The sequence below is a fragment of the Aquarana catesbeiana genome, linkage group LG02, assembly GCF_042186555.1.
Source record: "Aquarana catesbeiana isolate 2022-GZ linkage group LG02, ASM4218655v1, whole genome shotgun sequence".
Classification (NCBI taxonomy): Eukaryota; Metazoa; Chordata; class Amphibia; order Anura; family Ranidae; genus Aquarana; species Aquarana catesbeiana.
The window spans coordinates 31,446,916-31,469,376 of NC_133325.1; the positions used below are offsets into that span (position 1 = coordinate 31,446,916).

Genomic DNA, 22,461 nt, shown 5'->3' on the forward strand with positions numbered 1-22,461 from the left:
CCACTGTCATCTCTCCCCAGTGCCATCTGTCCACAGTGCCATCCCTCCCCACTGTCTGTCGCCAGTGCCATCCGTCCCCACAGCCATCCCTCCCCACTGTCATCCCTCCCCAGTGCCATCTGTCCACAGTGCCATCCCTCCCCACTGTCATCCCTCCCCAGTGCCATCTGTCCACAGTGCCATCCCTCCCCACTGTCTGTCGCCAGTGCCATCCGTCCCCACAGCCATCCCTCCCCACTGTCATACCTCCCCAGTGCCATCTGTCCACAGTGCCATCCCTCCCCACTGTCATCCCTCCCCAGTGCAATCTGTCCACAGTGCCATTCCTCCCCACTGTCATCCCTCCCCAGTGCCATCTGTCCACAGTGCCATCGGTCCACAGTGCCATCCCTCCCCAGTGCCATCTGTCCACAGTGCCATCCCTCCCCACGGTCATCCCTCCCCACTGTCTGTCGCCAGTGCCATCCGTCCCCACAGCCATCCCTCCCCAGTGCCATCCGTCCCAACTGCCATCCCTCCCCAGTGCCACCCGTCCCTACTGTCATCCCTCCCCAGTGCCATCTGTCCACAGTGCCATCCCTCTCCACTGTCATCCCTCCCCGGTGCCATCTGTCCACAGTGCCATCGGTCCAAAGTGCCATCCCTCCCCAGTGCCATCTGTCCACAGTGCCATCCCTCCCCACTGTCATCCCTCCCCAGTGCCATCTGTCCACAGTGCCATCCCTCCCCACTATCATCCCTCCCCAGTGCCATCTGTCCACAGTGCCATCCCTCCCCACTGTCATCCCTCCCCAGGGCCATCTGTCCACAGTGCCATCCCTCCCCACTGTCATCCCTCCCCAGTGCCATCTGTCCACAGTGCCATCCCTCCCCACTGTCATCCCTCCCCAGTGCCATCTGTCCACAGTGCCATCCCTCCCCACTGTCTGTCGCCAGTGCCATCCGTCCCCACAGCCATCCCTCCCCACTGTCATCCCTCCCCAGTGCCATCTGTCCACAGTGCCATCCCTCCCCACTGTCATCCCTCCCCAGTGCAATCTGTCCACAGTGCCATTCCTCCCCACTGTCATCCCTCCCCAGTGCCATCTGTCCACAGTGCCATCGGTCCACAGTGCCATCCCTCCCCAGTGCCATCTGTCCACAGTGCCATCCCTCCCCACGGTCATCCCTCCCCACTGTCTGTCGCCAGTGCCATCCGTCCCCACAGCCATCCCTCCCCAGTGCCATCCGTCCCAACTGCCATCCCTCCCCAGTGCCACCCGTCCCTACTGTCATCCCTCCCCAGTGCCATCTGTCCACAGTGCCATCCCTCCCCAGTGCCATCCCTCCCCAGTGCCATCTGTCCACAGTGACGTCCCTCCCCACTGTCATCCCTCCCCAGTGCCATCTGTCCACAGTGCCATACCTCCCGACTGTCATCCCTCCCCAGTGCCATCTGTCCACAGTGCCATCCCTCCCCACTGTCATCCCTCCCCAGTGCCATCTGTCCACAGTGCCATCCCTCCCCACTGTCATCCCTCCCCAGTGCCATCTGTCCACAGTGCCATCCCTCCCCAGTGCCATCTGTCCACAGTGCCATCGGCCCACAGTGCCATCCCTCCCCAGTGCCATCTGTCCACAGTGCCATCCCTCCCCACTGTCATCCCTCCCCCGTGCCATCTGTCCACAGTGCCATCTGTCCACAGTGCCATCTGTCCACAGTGCCATCGGTCCACAGTGCCATCGGTCCACAGTGCCATCTGTCCACAGTGCCATCCCTCCCCACTGCCATCTGTCCACAGTGCCATCCCTCCCCGGTGCCATCTGTCCACAGTGCCATCCCTCCCCACTGTCATCCCTCCCCAGTGCAATCTGTCCACAGTGCCATCCCTCTCCACTGTCATCCCTCCCCGGTGCCATCTGTCCACAGTGCCATCGGTCCAAAGTGCCATCCCTCCCCAGTGCCATCTGTCCACAGTGCCATCCCTCCCCACTGTCATCCCTCCCCAGTGCCATCTGTCCACAGTGCCATCCCTCCCCACTGTCATCCCTCCCCAGTGCCATCTGTCCACAGTGCCATCCCTCCCCACTGTCATCCCTCCCCAGGGCCATCTGTCCACAGTGTCATCCCTCCCCACTGTCATCCCTCCCCAGTGCAATCTGTCCACAGTGCCATCCCTCTCCACTGTCATCCCTCCCCGGTGCCATCTGTCCACAGTGCCATCGGTCCAAAGTGCCATCCCTCCCCAGTGCCATCTGTCCACAGTGCCATCCCTTCCCACTGTCATCCCTCCCCAGTGCCATCTGTCCACAGTGCCATCCCTCCCCACTGTCATCCCTCCCCAGTGCAATCTGTCCACAGTGCCATTCCTCCCCACTGTCATCCCTCCCCAGTGCCATCTGTCCACAGTGCCATCCCTCCCCACGGTCATCCCTCCCCACTGTCTGTCGCCAGTGCCATCCGTCCCCACAGCCATCCCTCCCCAGTGCCATCCGTCCCAACTGCCATCCCTCCCCAGTGCCACCCGTCCCTACTGTCATCCCTCCCCAGTGCCATCTGTCCACAGTGCCATCCCTCCCCAGTGCCATCCCTCCCCAGTGCCATCTGTCCACAGTGCCATCCCTCCCCAGTGCCATGTGTCCACAGTGACGTCCCTCCCCACTGTCATCCCTCCCCAGTGCCATCTGTCCACAGTGCCATCCCTCCCGACTGTCATCCCTCCCCAGTGCCATCTGTCCACAGTGCCATCCCTCCCCACTGTCATCCCTCCCCAGTGCCATCTGTCCACAGTGCCATCCCTCCCCACTGTCATCCCTCCCCAGTGCCATCTGTCCACAGTGCCATCCCTCCCCACTGTCATCCCTCCCCAGTGCCATCTGTCCACAGTGCCATCCCTCCCCACTGTCATCCCTCCCCAGTGCCATCTGTCCACAGTGCCATCGGTCCACAGTGCCATCCCTCCCCAGTGCCATCTGTCCACAGTGCCATCCCTCCCCACTGTCATCCCTCCCCCGTGCCATCCGTCCACAGTGCCATCCCTCCCCAGTGCCATCTGTCCACAGTGCCATCGGTCCACAGTGCCATCGGTCCACAGTGCCATCTGTCCACAGTGCCATCCCTCCCCACTGTCATCCCTCCCCAGTGCCATCTGTCCACAGTGCCATCCCTCCCCACTGTCCTCTGTCCACAGTGCCATCCCTCCCCAGTGCCATCTGTCCACAGTGCCATCCCTCCCCACTGTCATCCCTCCCCAGTGCCATCTGTCCACAGTGCCATCCCTCCCCACTGTCATCCCTACCCAGTGCCATCTGTCCACAGTGCCATCCCTCCCCACTGTCATCCCTCCCCAGTGCCATCTGTCCACAGTGCCATCGGTCCACAGTGCCATCTCTCCCCAGTGCCATCTGTCCACAGTGCCATCCCTCCCCACTGTCATCCCTCCCCAGTGCCATCTGTCCACAGTGCCATCCCTCCCCACTGTCATCCCTCCCCAGTGCCATCCCTCCCCAGTGCCATCTGTCCACAGTGCCATCCCTCCCCAGTGCCATCTGTCCACAGTGACATCCCTTCCCACTGTCATCCCTCCCCAGTGCCATCTGTCCACAGTGCCATCCCTCCCGACTGTCATCCCTCCCCAGTGCCATCTGTCCACAGTGCCATCTGTCCACAGTGCCATCCCTCCCCACTGTCATCCCTCCCCAGTGCCATCTGTCCACAGTGCCATCCCTCCCCACCGTCATCCCTCCCCAGTGCCATCTGTCCACAGTGCCATCCCTCCCGACTGTCATCCCTCCCCAGTGCCATCTGTCCACAGTGCCATCTGTCCACAGTGCCATCCCTCCCCACTGTCATCCCTCCCCAGTGCCATCTGTCCACAGTGCCATCCCTCCCCAGTGCCATCCGTCCACAGTGCCATCCCTCCCCAGTGCCATCCCTCCCCACTGTCATCCCTCCCCACTGTCATCCCTCCCCAGTGCCATCCCTCCCCAGTGCCATCTGTCCACAGTGCCATCCCTCCCCACTGTCATCCCTCCCCAGTGCCATCTGACCACAGTGCCATCCCTCCCCACTGTCATCCCTCCCCAGTGCCATCTGTCCACAGTGCCATCCCTCCCCACTCTCATCCTTCCCCAGTGCCATCTGTCCACAGTGCCATCCCTCCCCACTGTCATCCCTCCCCAGTGCCATCTGTCCACAGTGCCATCCCTCCCCACTGTCATCCCTCCCCAGTGCCATCCCTCCCCACTGTCATCCCTCCCCAGTGCCATCTGTCCACAGTGCCATCCCTCCCCACTGTCATCCCTCCCCAGTGCCATCTGTCCACAGTGCCATCCCTCCCCAGTGCCATCTGTCCACAGTGCCATCCCTCCCCACTGTCATCCCTCCCCAGTGCCATCTGTCCACAGTGCCATCTGTCCACAGTGCCATCCCTCCCCAGTGCCATCTGTCCCCAGTGCCATCCCTCCCCACTGTCATCCCTCCCCAGTGCCATCTGTCCACAGTACCATCCCTCCCCACTGTCATCCCTCCCCAGTGCCATCTGTCCACAGTGCCATCCCTCCCCACTGTCATCCCTCCCCAGTGCCATCTGTCCACAGTGCCATCCCTCCCCACTGTCATCCCTCCCCACTGTCATCCCTCCCCAGTGCCATCTGTCCACAGTGCCATCTGTCCACAGTGCCATCCCTCCCCAGTGCCATCCCTCCCCACTGTCATCCCTCCCCAGTGCCATCCCTCCCCAGTGCCATCTGTCCACAGTGCCATCCCTCCCCACTGTCATCCCTCCCCAGTGCCATCTGTCCACAGTGCCATCCCTCCCCACTGTCATCCCTCCCCAGTGCCATCTGTCCACAGTGCCATCCCTCCCCAGTGCCATCTGTCCACAGTGCCATCCCTCCCCAGTGCCATCCGTCCACAGTACCATCCCTCCCCACTGCCATCCCTCCCCAGTGCCATCTGTCCACAGTGCCATCCCTCCCCAGTGCCATCTGTCCACAGTGCCATCCCTCCTCACTGTCATCCCTCCCCAGTGCCATCTGTCCACAGTGCCATCCCTCCCCAGTGCCATCTGTCCACAGTGCCATCCCTCCCCACTGTCATCCCTCCCCAGTGCCATCTGTCCACAGTGCCATCCCTCCCCAGTGCCACGTATCAGTGGCATCTGTCATCAGTGTCACGTGTCATCAGTGCCACGTATTAGTGCATCTGTCATCAGTGCCACGTATTAGTGCCATCTGTCATTACTGCCACGTGTCATTAGTGCCACATATTAGTGCCATCTGTCATCAGTGTCAAGTGTCATTAGTGCCACATATTAGTGTCATCAGTGTCAAGTGTCATCAGTGCCACGTATTAGTGCCATCTGTCAGTGCCACGTATTAGTGCCATATGTCATCAGTGCCACGTATTAGTGCCATCTGTCAGTGCCACGTATTAGTGCCAAATGTCATCAGTGCCACGTATTAGTGCCAAATGTCATCAGTGTCATCAGTGCCACATATTAGTGCCATCTGTCATCAGTGCCACGTATCAGTGCCATCTGTCATCAGTGTCATATGTCATTGTCCTGGTGCTCCAGGGCCTTCAAAAGTGTAATACGTAGTCAACAAGTTAGATGTGTAATTTATGCTCCTAGAACACCTGATGGCTCTCCCTGCATGTTGGGCCTCTGTATGTGGCCAGGCTGTGAAAAAGTCTCACACATGTGGTATCGTAATACTCAGGAGGAGTAGCAGAATGTATTTTGGGGTGTTATTTGTGGTATATACATGTCATGTGAGAGAAATAACCTATTACAATGACAATTTTGTGGGGAAAAAAAAAAAAATCTTCATTTTGCAAAGATTTGTGGGAAAAAATGACAACATCAAAAACCTCACCATGCATCTTACTAAATACCTTGGATTGTTTACTTTCAAAAAAGGGGTCATTTGGGGGGTATTTGTACTTTCCTGACTTGTTCGGATTGCAAGAAATGAGATCAGTCCACCAGTACATAAGGTGTGATCAATTTCTTATGATTTGCACCATAACCTGTAGACTCTCTAACTTTCACAAAGACCAAATAATATCCACTAATTTGGGTTATTTTTACCAAAGATATGTAGCAGTATAAATTGTGGCCAAAATTTATAAAGAAAAATTAATAATTTGCAAAATTTTATCACAGAAACTAAGAAAAATGCGTTTTTTTTTCAAAATTTTCGGTCTTTTTTTATTTATAGCACAAAAAATAAAAAACCCAGAGATGATCAAATACCACCAAAAGAAAGCTCTATTTGTAAGAAAAAAAGGACAAAAAAATCATTTGGGTACCGTATTTCATGACTGAGTAATTGTCATTCAAAGTGTGAGAGCACTGAAAGCTGAAAATTGGTCTGGGCAGGAGGGGGGTTTAAGTGCCCAGTAAGCAAGTGGTTAATATTGCCACATTTCTCCTGAAAATTGTTGTGTCCAGGAGTGCTTATTAGTTGTGGGAGCTCAGATGAGCTTCTAAACCCCAAACAACTCTGGGCCATATTCGGGGCTATAAATAGATATATATATATATATATATATATATATATATATATATATATATATATATATATATATATATATATATGCCATAACATGGCTAGGTTTTAAAGGGGTTGTAAACCCTCATGTTTTTTTTCACATTAATGCATTCTATGCATTACGATGAAAAACATTCTGTTACTCAGCAGCCCCCCTGAGCCCCCGTTATACTTACCTGAGCCCTGTGTTTCCCACAACAGGAACAAGCACACCAGCTCTGGCCGTTGTCCCATTTCCTGATTGGATAGACTGATAACAGCGCAGCCATTGACTCCCGCTGCTGTCAATCAAATCCAATGATGCGGGCGCCGGGGCCAAGTCCTGCTTTGTGTGTCAATAGGGTGTCCATGAAGGAGAGCACTTCTCCAACGGGGCACTTAAGAAGAGAAGGAGCCAGGAGCCCCGCTGAGGGACCCAGAAGAGGAAGATTGGGGCCACTATGTGCAAAAACAACTGAACAGTGGAGGTTACATAGTTACATAGTAGGTGAGGTTGTAAAAAGACACAAGTCCATCAAGTCCAACTTATGTGTGTGATTATATGTCAGTATTACATTGTATATCCCTGTATGTTGCGGTCATTCAGGTGCTTATCTAATATTTTTTTGAAACTATCGATGCTCCCCGCTGAGACCACCGCCTGTGGAAGGGAATTCCATATCCTTACCGCTCTTACAGTAAAGAACCCTCTACGAAGTTTAAGGTTAACCCTCTTTTCTTCTAATTTTAATGAGTGGCCACGTGTCTTATTAAACTCCCTTCCCCCCCAAAAAAATTCCCTATTGTGGGGTCACCAGTACGGTATTTGTGAATTGATTTCATTTCCCCTCTCAAGCGTCTCTTCTCCAGAGAGAATAAGTTCAGTGCTCGCAACCTTTCATCATAACTAATATCCTCCAGACCCTTTATTAGCTTTGTTGCCCTTCTCTGTACTTGCTCAATTTCCAGTACATCCTTCCTGAGGACTGGTGCCCAGAACTGGACAGCATACTCCAGGTGCGGCCGGACCAGAGTCTTGTAGAGCGGGAGAATTCTCATTTTATCTCTGGAATTAATCCCCTTTTTGATGCATGCCAATATTGTTTGCTTTGTTAGCAGCAGCTTGGCATTGCATGCCATTGCTGAGCCTGTCATCTACTAGGACCCCCAGGTGCTTTTCCATCCTAGATTCCCCCAGAGGTTCACCCATGAGGTAAGTATGCATGTTTGTTTTTTGTTTTTTAAAAACCCTGAACCTTTACATCCCTTTAAGTACTCTTTATTGAACAAACTGGTTGTATTGGATACATGAGATGGAGATGGTAAGTAGTTCTTGAATGCATTTTACGATAAGTCTCGTCAGGGAGATATAATAAATAGAATCTGCCATATAAGCACCTCATACATACATATCATCACAGTTATACAATACGCACAATGGTGCATGTTTAGGAGATATTCAATGTACCTACAGTTGGCATAAGTTTAAATACAGACTCTACTACCACTCAGGGGCGGACTGACAACTCATGGGGCCCCCAAGCAATAGGAGAAGATTATGAAGCCCCAGGCAATAGATTATGGGGCCACACTGTATACTGTATGTGTGTGTGTGTATACTGACACACAATATACACACGCAGTATACACACACAGAATACACATATACACACACTGAAAAGGTACTGGAGAGGCGGGGCAGCTATAATCTTGGGATTTAAAAAAAAAAAAAAAAGACAGATTTTTACATACTGTCCCTGGTTTTGTTGAGGCTGGCAACCCTGATGGGGCCCCTTAGGGCATGGGGCCCTCGGGCAGTGCCCAAGTGCTCAAATGGTCAGTCCACCCCTGCTACCACTATAACAATAAGATCAAAAGTATTTGTCAGATGAAGGGAAATTTGTATATCTTGGTGAGATTAAACCGGCTAAGGGATGAGTGAAATGGCCTAGGGCAGGGGTCACTAAATGGCAGACGAAAGTCCAGACACAGACTGAGTGACAGCCCTGTCTGGACCTTGGCTGCATCACTTAGTATATACTGTATGTGAAAGAGCGGTGATAGTTGAAAAAGTGACAATTATGAAAACCCATCTGCCAGCAAAATGCCTATGAAACAAATGATGAATATTCTGTAAAGTAGAGGTGATAAAAACAAAGATGAAAAAAATCTGACAATAACAATTCCTATTACTTGTGTTGAAGTTCACAGTGAACAATCCGGTAAATATGACCAATGGTGTTCGTGCTCCAAAATCAATGTATATAACACATCCATGTGCTGAATGAATTATTGTGCCACACTAAAAAAGGTTCTTCCCTTGTGACCTTCCGTGAACCAACATGATTCCAATACCGGTGCTCACTCACTAGAAATCAATGTCTCCTTATGTGTGTAGTACCCTCTAGTGTGCTACTAGATTAGTGCAGGAAAATTGAAGGTATGACTCATGGTTAGTTTGTGAGTCAGAAATTGGGTCAGGGACCTGCTTACCTGCAGTAAGCAGGTCAGGCTGGATGGCTCCACAGAGGCAGGTCTCTGGTACCTCCCCTTGGATTTGGAAGTTTGGAGAAACTTCTAGAAGTTAGTGGGTGGAGGCCAGGAGGGCTGATCTGCATACTTGAGGGAACTTTGCCAATCCCCATGCAGAATGTCCCGGTAGAGTGGCTGAGTCAGCACTTAAATATGGCAAAGCCCTGATAGCAAGGAGGTCAGGTGAAAGATGGAGTGCTGAGGAGACTGTCGGTGGTCTAGGAGGGGACCACTGTGTCTGGCGGGAAGAGAGGGGGGTTGGTTCTGCCTCCAGGCTGGCTTAGGAAGATCCTATCAGCATTTCGGTTTGAGGAGGAATCTTGCCTAAGGAGCAGCAGGGAGCAAAGAGGGCAGTCTGAGTACATCTGCACACATAGGGATTCACAAGGGGAGAGACTGCAGTCAGATGGGCTGGTGGACAAGCAGCCAGGAGAGCTGGTAGTACCTGCAGGCAGTAGAGCTGGGAGCACTTTCTACAGAGTTGAAGATACTCATTAATGCAGCTTACAACACACTATGCTACTTTCTAAAAGGGACTGAGAATTCCTAGTCCTCAAGGGGCTTTTGCTTTTGATCATCAAAGACTGTTGGTGTCCAGGAAGGAGTCAAGTTCAGGATCTTATACATAGGGAGGAAGTTGTCCCTGTTTATTGTTACTGTCAAGCTGGGCATTCCATAATTCCTGTTCCCCATCTCAAGTCATCACCCCTAATAAAATAGCAAAGCCAAAATCAGAGACTGTTTCTTGTGTCTGGATGGAAGTGAAAAATGCTTGTTGCCAGGCTGTGCATGAGTAGGGGATCCATTTACCAGCAGCTCCTGGGGGGGGGGCGCTACATTAAGTAGGTCAATCAAGGATTGAGGCAGACTGTGTGCTAGACACTGCACTAGTTACTGATAGTTGCACACTGGCGCAGGGTAACCAGATGTTCAAAAACTTGTACCCATGGTCTTCAGCTGTGAGGCCTTGGACTGCTCATTCTTAGCCACTGATACTTCTACTAGAAAGACTATCCTTAGTTCACTATCTATGGCTGAGCGTTTTTATGCCCCGATCCCTATCCTGTTCCAACTTTTACCAACAATAAATCACAGAATAAAAACAACCCCTAGACTGCTTATTGGAGACAGAGTGAATGGACTGTTGCTTGAGTGGCTGGAAGCCTCTGTGCTGTTTGGGGGAGAACCAGTAAAAATCAGTAGCACATAAATCACATAATCACAGAAAATAGCATGTAGAGAGGTTCAATATCGGTTTAGAACTTATGCCCTGTACACACGACCGGTTTTACCGTCGGAATAAACTCCGAAGGTTTCTCCGACGGGATTCCACTCAAGCGGTCTTGCCTACACACGGTCACACCAAAGTCCGACCGTCCAGAACGCTGTGACGTACAGCATGTACAACGGGACTAGAAAAAGGAAGTTCAATAGCCAGTAGCCAATAGCTTCCGTCTCGTACTTGCTTCAGAGCATGCGTCGTTTTTTGTCCGTCGGAACAGCATACAGACGAGTGGTTTTCCCGATAGGAATTGGTTCCGTCGGAAACATGTTCTCTTTCTAGGTCCATCAGAAATTTCGAAAAAAAAAAAAGTCCGATGAGCCACACACACGATCGGAATATAGGATGAAAAGCTTCCGTCTGACTTTTTCTGTCGGACATTCCGCTCATGTGTACGCGGCTTTACAGAGACCATATTTCATGATATTTTGTATGCCCTTGTTAAAGCGGAGCTCCAGGCTCCTTCAGGAAAACTTTGAAGTCAGCAGCTTAAAATACTGTAGCGGCTGACTTTTATTAATAGGACACTTACCGGTCTACGAATCCAGCAGTGTTTTCACCCAAGCTGATTTTTTAATCAGCTCTCGAGTGCTGCCGATGCCATCTCGGCTAAGGGAAACTGGCACTGAAGCCTCGGGGCTTGACAGCCAGTACCCTACTGCGCATGCACGAAGCATGCTGCGCTTTGTGAATGCCCCGGCGGTGGGGAAAGGAGGAGGGAGGCTGAACTTCTGACTGAGTATGCCACAGCAAAGTCAGCTGAAGTAGGTGAGGGTACATGTCAAAGCCAGGTACTCGCTCCCCCCTGAAAGGTGTGAAATGTGGCAGCGGAGGGGGGAGGATAGCAAAACAAGCGGAGCTTCCCCTTTTGGATGGAGCTCCGATTGAAGGGACCAAGAATCATCAACAATCTACACATTTTTAAACCCATAAGAAAAAGAAGAGAGAAGAAAGAGGGGTAAGAAGATGAGGGGGGGGGGGTGCAAGTGGGTGTTCAAGCGTAATCCATCAATGTGGACCAGAGTTTGTCATATCTACCCAGGCAGCCTCTTTATTTATATTAACTGGTACATAGGAAGCGTGGGTCTGACAGCCAGGCATCAGTTATTACAGGATGGCGGTGAGAATAGTTTCCATTTAAGATTTTTTTCTTCTAGCATAATGAAGTACTGTTTACCAGGTCATCAGTACCAGGAACATTGGGACCCAACACATTTAGTGGCTCCTTCGGGGGTGGTGGTGCTACATTCATTATTATCACTATAAGCTTCACATCTTCATCACTCTGGGTCAGAGGCATTACACTTCCAATGGTTCAGTCTTTATATTCCAGTATTTTGTCATTTCAGAACCTGAGGGTGTCAGATGATGAGATAACACTGCGGTGGCAACTCCTGGACCACAAGATTCCTCTGTACGCCAATGAGAAGGAGATTCTCCAGAGGACAGCTGAGCACCTCCATGCCCAATATTAATTTATTGATTAAAGCTGGTTTTTATGGTCATGTGATGCTGACTCCCTATAATTGAGAAGAAAAACTAAAAACCAATGAATAGAAGGGGCGGGCCAGGGCCAGTAGGGCTGGGGAGGAAAGAGCTAGAGCAGGGATATGCAATTAGCGGACCTCCAGCTGTTGCAGAACTACAAGTCCCATGAGGCATAGCAAGACTCTGACAGCCACAAGCATGACACCCAGAGGCAGAGGCATGATGGGACTTGTAGTTTTGCAACAGCTGGAGGTCCGCTAATTGCATATACCTGAGCTAGAGGATGCTGTGTTCTCTGGCCAGAAAATAAAGCAGGTGCTGAGAAATTTCAGTACAGCAGAGGAGCCTATGCAAGACTCAAGGGAAGGCTAGAGTCCAAATTTAACAATTAGCTTAGCAGGGAAACCACTCAATGCAATAACAAGCGGCAGCTGCCAAAGCAAACAAAATCTTGGGGTGTAGAAAAAGGGAGATAAAAACACGTGATGCCAAGATAGTATTGCCATTTTTTCAATCACCAGTAAGGACATATGATTTTTGAGGTTGGTTAAGGGTCAGGTAAATTACAGCCCAACTCTCTCTCCACGTTCCCACAAGATCATCCCCCTACCCCAATCCTGATGCATGAAGCGGTGCCGTCATGATTGTATGTCAGCACTGCTCTCTGCTCCATTACAGTGAGAATAAAAAGTGCTATGACATGTCTTTTGAGGGGGCGGGACCATGACACCCTGCAATCAAAGCCCAGTACTCAGTCTTCCAGGTTGAGTGACTATAGGCCTCATTCAACCTGGAAGATAGAGGACATCTTGTGGTTAAGAAGATGTATTGTGATCGGTGCCCGCATTCTCCACCAAAAAAAAAAAAAAGGGATGTATTGTGGGGGGAGGAGGGTTGCACCAAATTGATGGTGAGTAAACCAGTTCGAGTTGCTGTTTTATTATTTCTCTTATGTTTAATAAAAATATTTAAGCATGCCAAAGGCTAGTATAAAGATTCACCAACTGAACTTTGTTGAGTTTAATGTGAATGCCATGATTGATAATGCCCTACACACAGTAGGGGGTCCTGTAATCATTTTATTTCTTTACCTCTTCCCCATACACATCTGACCAGCCTGCCGTGATTGTATATTAACCCCTTTGCCTGCTCTTCCAGTAAATTCCCTCCAGAGCTGGCACTAGCCAATGCCACATCAGGCACTAAGCCACCAATATCTATCCACATTCATTTCATATACAACTCTGTGGAACAGTAAAAGTCTCAGTTACAGTGTGCCAGTCATCCATCGTGTATTTGGCATCTTATAGGGCGTACACACGGTTGGACTTTTCGGCTACAAAAGTCCGACGGACCAAATCCGGTGGACAATCCGATCGTGTGTGGGCTTCCCCGGACTTTCAGCGGACTTTTCCAGTCGCAAATCTGACGGACTTTAGATTTCTTCAAATCTTTACGTCGTAACTCCGCCGGACCCAGAAATCCGCTTGTCTGTATGCTAGTCCGACGGACAAAAACACACGCCAGGGCAGCTATTGGCTACTGGCTATCAACTTCCTTATTTTAGTCCAGTGTACGTCATCACGTACGAATCCGTCGGACTTTTGTTTGATCGTATGTAGGCAAGTCCGTTCGTTAGAAAGTCTGATGCAAGTCCGCCAAAAGTCTGTCGAAAGTCTGTCGGACTTTTGTAGCTGAAAAGTCAGACCGTGTGTACGCGGCATCAGGTGCTCTTGATCAAGATCATCTGCTGATCTGTAGTTGGGACATTTAATGTCAACTATAATCACAGGTAGTATTACTCACTGTGTCTCCGAATCTGTGGTGTCTCGTAGCAGTGACACCTATGCTGAAATCAGGAGATAGGGTCTCTTCCAGCCCCTCCCATTTCACATTCCTCACCAGTCAGCTGACCTCTAGGCAAGTCCGGTCATTAGAAAGTCTGTCGAAAGTTGTCGAAAGTCTGTCGGACTTTTGTAGCTGAAAAGTCCGACCGTGTGTACGCCCCATTAGAGTAACTAGGGACTCTGGTCACCCTCACGAAAGGTGAGTCATATCAGGGAAGCCCTAAGCTCCCACAGCTGAAGTAACTACGGTAGGTACACCACTACTGGATGTCCAGGAAACCCCTGTGCCTGGAAGGGTATTATAGCACGCTGGTTTCGCAGTCCAGCATCACACCTCAAGATAGTTTCCATCTGCACTGCATCTCTGTTGAAGGAGGAAAAAATCTCCATCAAACTGTCACACGGTATCAATGCTGAAGGCATAAACACAGACGCTCCAGGACCACAAATACACTATATTACCAAAAGTATTGGGACACCTGCCTTTACACCCACATGAACTTTAATGGCATCCCAGTCTTAATCCCTAGGGTTCAATATTGAGTTGACCCACCCTTTGCAGCTATAACAGCTTCAACTCTTCTGGGAAGGCTGTCCACAAGGTTTAGGAGTGTGTCTATGGGAATGTTTGACCATTCTTCCAGAAGCATATTTGTGAGGTCAGGCACTGATGTTGGATGAGAAGGCCTGGCTCGCAGTCTACGCTCTAATTCATCCCAAAGGTGTTCTATCAGGTTGAGGTGCAGGCCAGTTAAGTTCCTCCACCCCAAAAAATGCGTTTATCCATGTCTTTATGGACCTTGCTTTGTGCATTGGTGCGCAGTCATGTTGGAACAGGAAGGGGGCATCCCCAAACTGTTCCCACAAAGGTGGGAGCATTAAATTGTCCAAAATGTTTTTGTATGCTGACGCCTTAAGATTTCCTATCACTGGAACTAAGGGGCCCAGCTCAACCCCTGAAAATCAACCCCACACCATAATCCCACCCCCCCACCTCCACCAAATGATTTGGACCAGTGCACAAAGCAAGGTCTATAAAGAAACGGATGAATGAGTCCTGCTTAAATTGACTATACCCACTACACAAGATACATTAGTGTGATGGTCAGTGGGAAGAATGTTCCTTACACTTGTGGTCATTGGGAAAAATTACCCCCATACAGAAAGGTTAAAAAGTTCAGTGGTGTCAGTGGTGACTTTAAAAATGGAAGATTTCCCTTCCCAGGCATCAGATTCCCAGGTTCCTTATGGCAGGGGTAGGCAACCTGGGGCCCTCCAGCTGTTGTGGAATTACATTTTCCATGATGCATTGCAAGGCTGGCAGTTACAGTTACTCCCAGAGGCATGATGGGACTTGTAGTTCTGCAACAGCTGGAGGGCCCCAGGTTGCCTACCCCTGCCTTATGGGACTGGCAGACATAAAAAGTCTTTTTCCATGGGACTCCTTTTTTGGCAGCTTTATCTAAAAGTATTGGTTACGTCCAACCAAGTCATTTACGTTACCCTACCCATTATTCTGCACAATAACCTGCCACTGTATTTGACCTGTACATTACCCTCTATACCTCCTGATCCCTCTTTATATGACCTGTACATTACCCTCTATACCTCCTGATCCCTCTTTATATGACCTGTACATTTAACCCCTCAATGCTGGCATTTCCAAAAAATTGTGGCAAAAAATTAGATCGCTTTGTGATGGAAGTTATACCGTCCTAGTGGTTATTAAAAGCCAGCAGCTACAAATACTGCAGCTGCTGACTTTTAATACATGGCCACTTACCTGTCCCAGGGTCCAGCGATGTCGGCAGGCGACGCCGAGAACCCGCTCGGTTCTCGGCAGCTGCCGCCGCCATCCTAGGTGAGGGAATCAGGAAGTGAAGCGTTGCGGCTTCACTTCCCGGTTCCCTACTGCGCATGCGCGAGTCGCCCTGCGCGTCCCAAGTGGTCCACGCTCTCTCCTGGGAGCTGTGTGTTCCCAGGAGACAGCGCGGTGGGGACGAGAAGAGCCGTAGACTCCCATGGGAGTCTATGCCGGAAGTGGGTGCAAATACCTATCAGACAGGTATCTGCACCCCCCTCCCCCCTGAAAGGTGCCAAATGTGATACCGGAGGGGGGGAGGGTTCCGAAAAGCGGAAGTTCCATTTTTGTGTGGAACTCCGCTTTAAATACCACCAGAAGAGAGGTCTGTCTCAGAAAATAATATAAAATTTGTTTGGTTACATTGTTGAATGACGGAGTTGTTGTCAAAGTATCACAGCACTGAAAACTGCAGAATGTCCCTGAGCTGCAGTGTCGGGGGGGGGTGAGACACAAAGTAAGATTTGGCTCAGTCAGTGGGGGTAAAAGAAGTTTTCCTTTTACTTTATGATGGTTGTGTATCACATAGTGTCTGAATTTGGTCCTACAGGAGCCTTTAGCTGCACTTTAAGTTGAACGGCCCCTGTGACCTGTGATACAACCACTGACATATCTATGACAAGGAGAGAAAAGGTGCCGACCCTGAGACAGGTCCAATTCATAGCTGCTCAGCCAGTTAAAACATTCTAATGGAAAGAAATATCTGAACCCAAAACAATTCAGCAAGATTTCTTCATTCCACAGACAGACTGCATGCAAACAAAATATTTATTTGTGTTGTGTCAGAACATAGTTCAATAAAAATGACAAAAATAATATATTTTACATTCGGGTAAGAAAATAATGATCTTTCCATAAACAAGACATTTTACAAAATGTAGGATTAGTAAACCTGTCACATGTATAGTACATGAGATCAGACGTGTCAGTGAGGTATAGTTGTGTCGTTATTCACAGGGGAGGAGCCCCCTGGCAGTGAGATGGAGAAGTGCATGGAGACCGGTACGTGGTCCGACAGTCCTGCCAATTGTGTGATGAACTGGAACTTGTTCACAGCCTTGAAAAGCAATACAAAGAGCAAATCAGGAATTGTGAGAGCAGACAGGGAATATTACAAAATGATCATCAACTGACCAGTGTTTGTAAGAAAACCATACCATGTGAACCCACGGGGATGGTAAATAAGAAATATACAGTATATCTGAAAATAAAGATCCATATTCTTGTGTTAAAGCTCTGTGAATTGAGCCCTATATGCACTACTTTGTTATCTTAGTAATAACAAAGAGACTACAATCTTCATAAGACTGGACAGCCCTATGCAATCTTTAAAGGATAGGACAGCCCTATGCAATCTCCATAGGATAGAACAGCCCTATACAATATCCATAGCGTAGGACAGCCCTATGCAATCTCCAGAGGATTGGACAGCCCTATGCAATCTCCAGAGGATTGGACAGCCCTATGCAATCTCCAGAGGATTGGACAGCCCTATGCAATCTCCAGAGGATTGGACAGCCCTATGCAATCTCCAGAGGATTGGACAGCCCTATGCAATCTCCAGAGGATTGGACAGCCCTATGCAATCTCCAGAGGATTGGACAGCCCTATGCAATCTCCAGAGGATTGGACAGCCCTATGCAATCTCCAAAGGATTGGACAGCCCTATGCAATCTCCAAAGGATTGGACAGCCCTATGCAATCTCCACAGGATTGGACAGCCCTATGCAATCTCCACAGGATTGGACAGCCCTATGCAATCTCCATAGGATTGGACAGCCCTATGCAATCTCCATAGGATTGGACAGCCCTATGCAATCTCCACAGGATTGGACAGCCCTATGCAATCTCCAAAGGATTGGACAGCTCTATACAGTGTCCATAGGATAGTCTTAAGCAATCCCATAGGAATAAGAAAGCCTGCTGCAAAATCTCCATAGGTTAGCCACATAGATTCTCCATAGGACAGAACAACCCCATACAATCCCCATAGGATATATACCTATACAATTGCCATAGGATAGGACATTCTTATATATTCTTCACAGGATAGGCTGAACCCATACAATCTCCATAGGATAGGATAACCCCATGCAATCTCCATAGGATAAAACCGACCTATACAATCATCATAGGAAAGGATTTTCTCATACATTCTCCAGAGGATAAGAGAGCCCCAAATGTTCTCCATGTGTTAGGATAGGTCTATATAATCCCCATAAAATAGGACAGCCTTATAAATCCCTAAAGAGTAGCCCCATACAATCTCAGAACACAGACATGCTTCTCACCAGAGAAAGTAAGGAATCTGATTCTCTGTATAGGATATAATCTATTCTCCGCCCTGTCCAGTGTGCACCACTCCCATCGATTCCTTCAGGAAGAGGTGGAGCCACGTATAATCTTCGCTCGGCCTCTGAATCCAAGGTCCTGCAACAGAACATGCATTGAGATTCCAGGATGAACATGACAAGTAAAGTATCCCACCGATTCCCAATGAGCCCCATCTCACCTCTTTAAACTGGCTGGAGTGTTGATAGCCTCATGGTAGAGACAGTCCCATCTGAGGAGGGTGCCTGGGACAAACAAGAAGCCATTGTTATAGGTCTGCCTCCATGGGGCCAACATAAACCTCCAAACACCAATCTGAGTTACTGTAATTCACCCATTTGCCACGATAAAACTCCATATTCGGCCATTTTTAAAGCAAAGCTCCAGTCTTTTAGTGTTTATTATTTAATAAAACAGCCACTCACCTGTCTCAGGATCCTGTGATGTGCTCACCCTAACCATCGCTTCTCTCCCTCTCCTCTCCCCGGAGCCAGCATTTCAACTGTGGACACCCAGCTGTGAAAGTTTGCGGCTTCACAGCCGGGTGTACACCGCCCATGTGCGAGTTGTGCTGTGTGTCTTGAATGGTCCGGCAGACCTCTGGGACCTGTGATGTGTCCCAGAAGACTGCAGGGATGGAGGGGGAAAGGGGAACTATTGCTTGGATCACCTGCGGGAGCGGGTACCTGCCTTCCCCCCCAAAAAATGACATGCAAAAATGCATTACATACTAATTTGGCAGGGGGGGGGTGATTATAGCAGAACTTCCCCTTTTGGGTGGAGCGCTGCTTTAATGTACTCTCAGTTCTCTTATTCAAAATAAAAATGCCTGCCTTTCATATGATCGTCTTGAAGAAGTCAGGAACACTTTCTAAATGAGAACATGTGGATTGTGATGATGGCAGGCAGATCTTGTCCTTTTCAGACAGACTTTGCCTGTACCCGATACAATTCCAGATACTGTACTATTCCCCCTTATCCCCTTGCATAGGAGAGCCCTATACAATCATCATAGGACAGAATAGCCCTATACAAGCTTCATAGGAAAGGATAGTCCTATACAATCTTTATAGGACAGGATAATCCTACACAATTTTCATAGGGGTGGATAGCCCAATACAATCTTCAAAGGCCTGGATAGCTCTATACAATCTTGATAGGCAAGGATAACCCTATACAAGCTTCATAGGACAGGATAGCCCTATACAGGCTTCATAGGCAAGGAGAGCCCTATACAATCTTTATAGGACAAGAGAGTCCTATACAATCTTCATAGGCAAGGATAGCCCTATACAATCTTTATAGGACAGGAGAGCCCTTTACAAATCTTTGTAGGACAGGAGAGCCCTTTACAAACCGTCATAGGCATAGGATAGCATAGCACTATACAACTGCCATAGGATAGCTGAATACAATTTCCATAGAATAGGATAACACTATACAGTCTTTACAGAACAGGATAGCCCTATACAATCTCATGGAATATGAAAGGAGGAGGACGTTTGTTTAGGGCTATCCTACCCTATATAGATTGCACTGTGCTTTCCTATCTTGTCCAGATTTTAAGGGGCTATCCAATCTTATAAACACTATATAGGGGGAAGAGGGGGAATGGTACCATCATGGCCTATCATACCTGGAACTGGATTACATACGTCATTTAAAGGCCAGTCATGTATTCTCTGGGTCTCTTTGCACTACAGACCCACCATGACTGCAGGAAAGGGCCAGCGGGATTCTCTATATCATTTCTGAAAACATCCTAGCACCCTGCCTCAGTACTCCTTTTAAGAGCCTTCATCCCTGATGCAAGCAGTGCAAAGGCATTATGTGCTAGTATGCATCGCATACTAGCACATTATGAATTACTTACCTTAGAACAAAGCCCTCCAACACTGCGCTGTCACCGCTGACAGGCACTTCCATCTTCATCCAGTCTTCCTTCCGGGTTCACGTCTTCCAGCCGTCTGAATGGCCGGGATGTGATGATGTCACTCCCACAAATGCGCGCAGGAGTCACGGATTGCGGAATAGAGCTCCGAAGGGAGGGCACGGGTATACTGTCCCTTCAGAGCACACGCGCCAGTGATGTCACTGGCTACATGCTGTGTGGTTTAGGAGATATTCACAATACCTATAGGAAAGCATTATTATAGGCTTACCTGTAGGTACAACTTTACAAAAAGGGTTTACTTCCACTTTAAGGCTCCATTCACACTCATACGACTCCAAAGTCGCACAACTTTGGAGTGAAACTTTGCCGCAACTTTGGATTGGTGCGACTTGGATGTGACCTGTTGTCCCTCTGCAAAGTTAGACCCACTGTTGCATGTAAAACATTCAGGTATGACTTTCATGCAACTTTTGAAAGTTAACATTGAAGTTTGAGGCCCTCAAATTGCATGAAATGGCACCAAAGTAGTGCATGAATTACTTAAGTTGCTGCGACTTTAAAGTGGTTGTAAACCCATCCAAAAAAAAAAACCCTGCAAGACAAAAGGCATAATGAGCTAGTATGCATCACATACTAGCTCATTATGAAATACTTACCTCAGATCGAAGTTGGTGCAGCGGTACCCGTATACCGCTATGATCGATGACATGTCTCCAGAATGTTACTTTCAGGTTTGCGGCTCCAGCGCTGTGATTGGCCGGAGCCACAATGACGTCACTCCCGCGCATGTGCGTGGGAGCCACTGGTCACGGCACATCAGCTAAAGCAACAGCACGAACGAGCCGTTGCTTCAGTGCGCATGTGCCGATGAGGTCGGCACATGCTGATACAGTGAATATCTCCTAAATTGTGCAGGTTTAGGAGATATCCACGGTACCTACAGGTAAGCCTCATTATAGGCTTACCTGTAGTGAAAAGTGGTTTGTTGGTTTACAACCACTTTAAGTCTCACATATATGAATTGTTCGCATTGACAGGTCGCATGGCAAGTTGAACAAATGTAAATGGGGTGTAAAAGACCTGAAATACAATAAATGAAAGGGGTGGGGACAGGAACAGTCAGGCTCGGGAGGCTGGACATCCTACAGGTCAGGAAAGGAGGTGGGCTTTATCTGACCTGCTGCAACTTCTAGAGCACATTATGAGAAACTCACAGTGGGCAAAAAAAGCAGAATAAGCCAATTCAGAACAGGAGAGCAGTCTGTACAACTGTGCAAGACTGAAGGTCAACTAACATTTAACATTTGCCATTATCCTGATGGCACTGGGGCAAAGAAAGATATACTATGGATATTATATATACTTTAACTTGTCAGCCATTTAAAGCTTTCAAAAGTTCTGCTTAGAGTGTATATAAAGCAGCATTTCTCTTTTTCAGACATCACCCCTTTAAAAAAATTCAAAATCTTGAGGCACGCCAATCCAAAATTTAAAAAAACTTAAAATTTTACTCATCAGTGGTAATGTGTGTGTGACAGACCCAACCGGGACAGAGGCTGTTGGAGGGGACTGCAGGCTGGCCTCTTACCTCCTGACTATGGGCCCTGGTGTTTGAGGGGGCTCTATACTTTGGGAGGTGTGTGCCTGGTGGGACCTTTGGAGTGGTTTGCTTCAGGTTCAGGTCCGTGTTTCCCCGAAAACACACAGACTTTGGGAACCTAGGACCTGGATACAGATTTGGGGCCCCTGTGTTTTGTTGGGGTATGGAATCAGCAGCCCAAGCCAGCTTTGACTGCTTCAACCCCCTCCTAGACCGAGACTCCCAGCAGAAGATTAGAATTATTCAAACAACCTGATGCTGGTGTCTTCTGTGGCTTTGTTTAAATCTGTTTATTAAGTAGTCTTTCACTCGTCCTATAAATCCCCCATTGTGTGCCTCCTATGTGTGCATCCCCATTGTTAATAGTGTCCCCTATTGTTTCTGTCGGTCTGCTAATCTTCTTGGGGATGTGATTAGTATTGTGTCCACTTAAACACATACACATTCCACAATTGTTCGGTACCGAGGTTATGTCAGGGCTCGACAAAACCCAGGCGCCAGGTCGCCACAGGCACCACAAGTTTCGTCCTGCCGCCCAAATTCTTCCCACACCCCGCATGTATCCTGGGCTCCACTTGCGCATCTGCAGGCCTGAGACCGGCATAGCGGGTTCTGCCGTACAGAGGGGAGTTTTTCTAGTTGTTGACCAGGAAGGGACGTCACACCTGGGTCCCCGCTCACAGTTTCCATCAAGGACAGGAAAGAATGTAATACAATGAGCTGTGCATTGCATTACATTCACTGGAGCACAGGGGAGACATGCAGGATATTTTAGACCCTGAATGTCCCATTAAAAAGAGAACCTGTCACCAAAAAAAAAAAAAAAAAAATCCAAAACCTATCTGATGGAAAAATAGTTAAAGAGGAGTTCCACCCGAGGTCCAGTCAAAAAAAAAAAAAAAAAAAAAAATTAAAAAAGTCAGCAGCTACAAATACTGCAGCTGCTGACTTTTAATTGGACACTTACCTGTCCCGGGGTCCAGCGATGCGGGGGATCGAAGCCCCGCTCGTCTCCCCCTCCGTTCAGCGGCGCCGTCATTGCAACTGTGGGCGCCGGGCTGTGGCTTCACAGCCTGGCACCCACTGCGTATGCGCGAGCGGCGCCGCGTG

The 22,461-nt window shown here is 49.0% G+C and overlaps 2 protein-coding genes across 5 annotated transcripts in view; one reads left to right on the forward strand and one right to left on the reverse strand.

Moving 5' to 3' along the window:
- LOC141126762 (transient receptor potential cation channel subfamily M member 2-like) overlaps positions 1-12,955 on the forward strand; it is a 216,994-nt gene extending 204,039 nt beyond the window's left edge. The window contains exon 33 of the mRNA XM_073612743.1: positions 11,680-12,955. Within this exon, the coding sequence (XP_073468844.1) occupies positions 11,680-11,805 (126 nt within the window). The 3' untranslated portion in view covers positions 11,806-12,955. The remainder of the gene's footprint in view (positions 1-11,679) is intronic.
- Positions 12,956-16,276: 3,321 nt separating this feature from the next.
- LOC141126765 (sphingomyelin phosphodiesterase 5-like) overlaps positions 16,277-22,461 on the reverse strand; it is a 60,105-nt gene continuing 53,920 nt past the window's right edge. For all 4 annotated transcript variants that reach the window (XM_073612746.1, XM_073612745.1, XM_073612744.1 and 1 more), the window contains 3 exons: positions 18,039-18,102; positions 17,818-17,956; positions 16,277-16,583 (listed from right to left, as the gene is read on the reverse strand). In XM_073612746.1, coding sequence (XP_073468847.1) covers positions 16,452-16,583; positions 17,818-17,956; positions 18,039-18,102 — 335 coding nt within the window. In that variant the 3' untranslated portion in view covers positions 16,277-16,451. The remainder of the gene's footprint in view (positions 16,584-17,817; positions 17,957-18,038; positions 18,103-22,461) is intronic.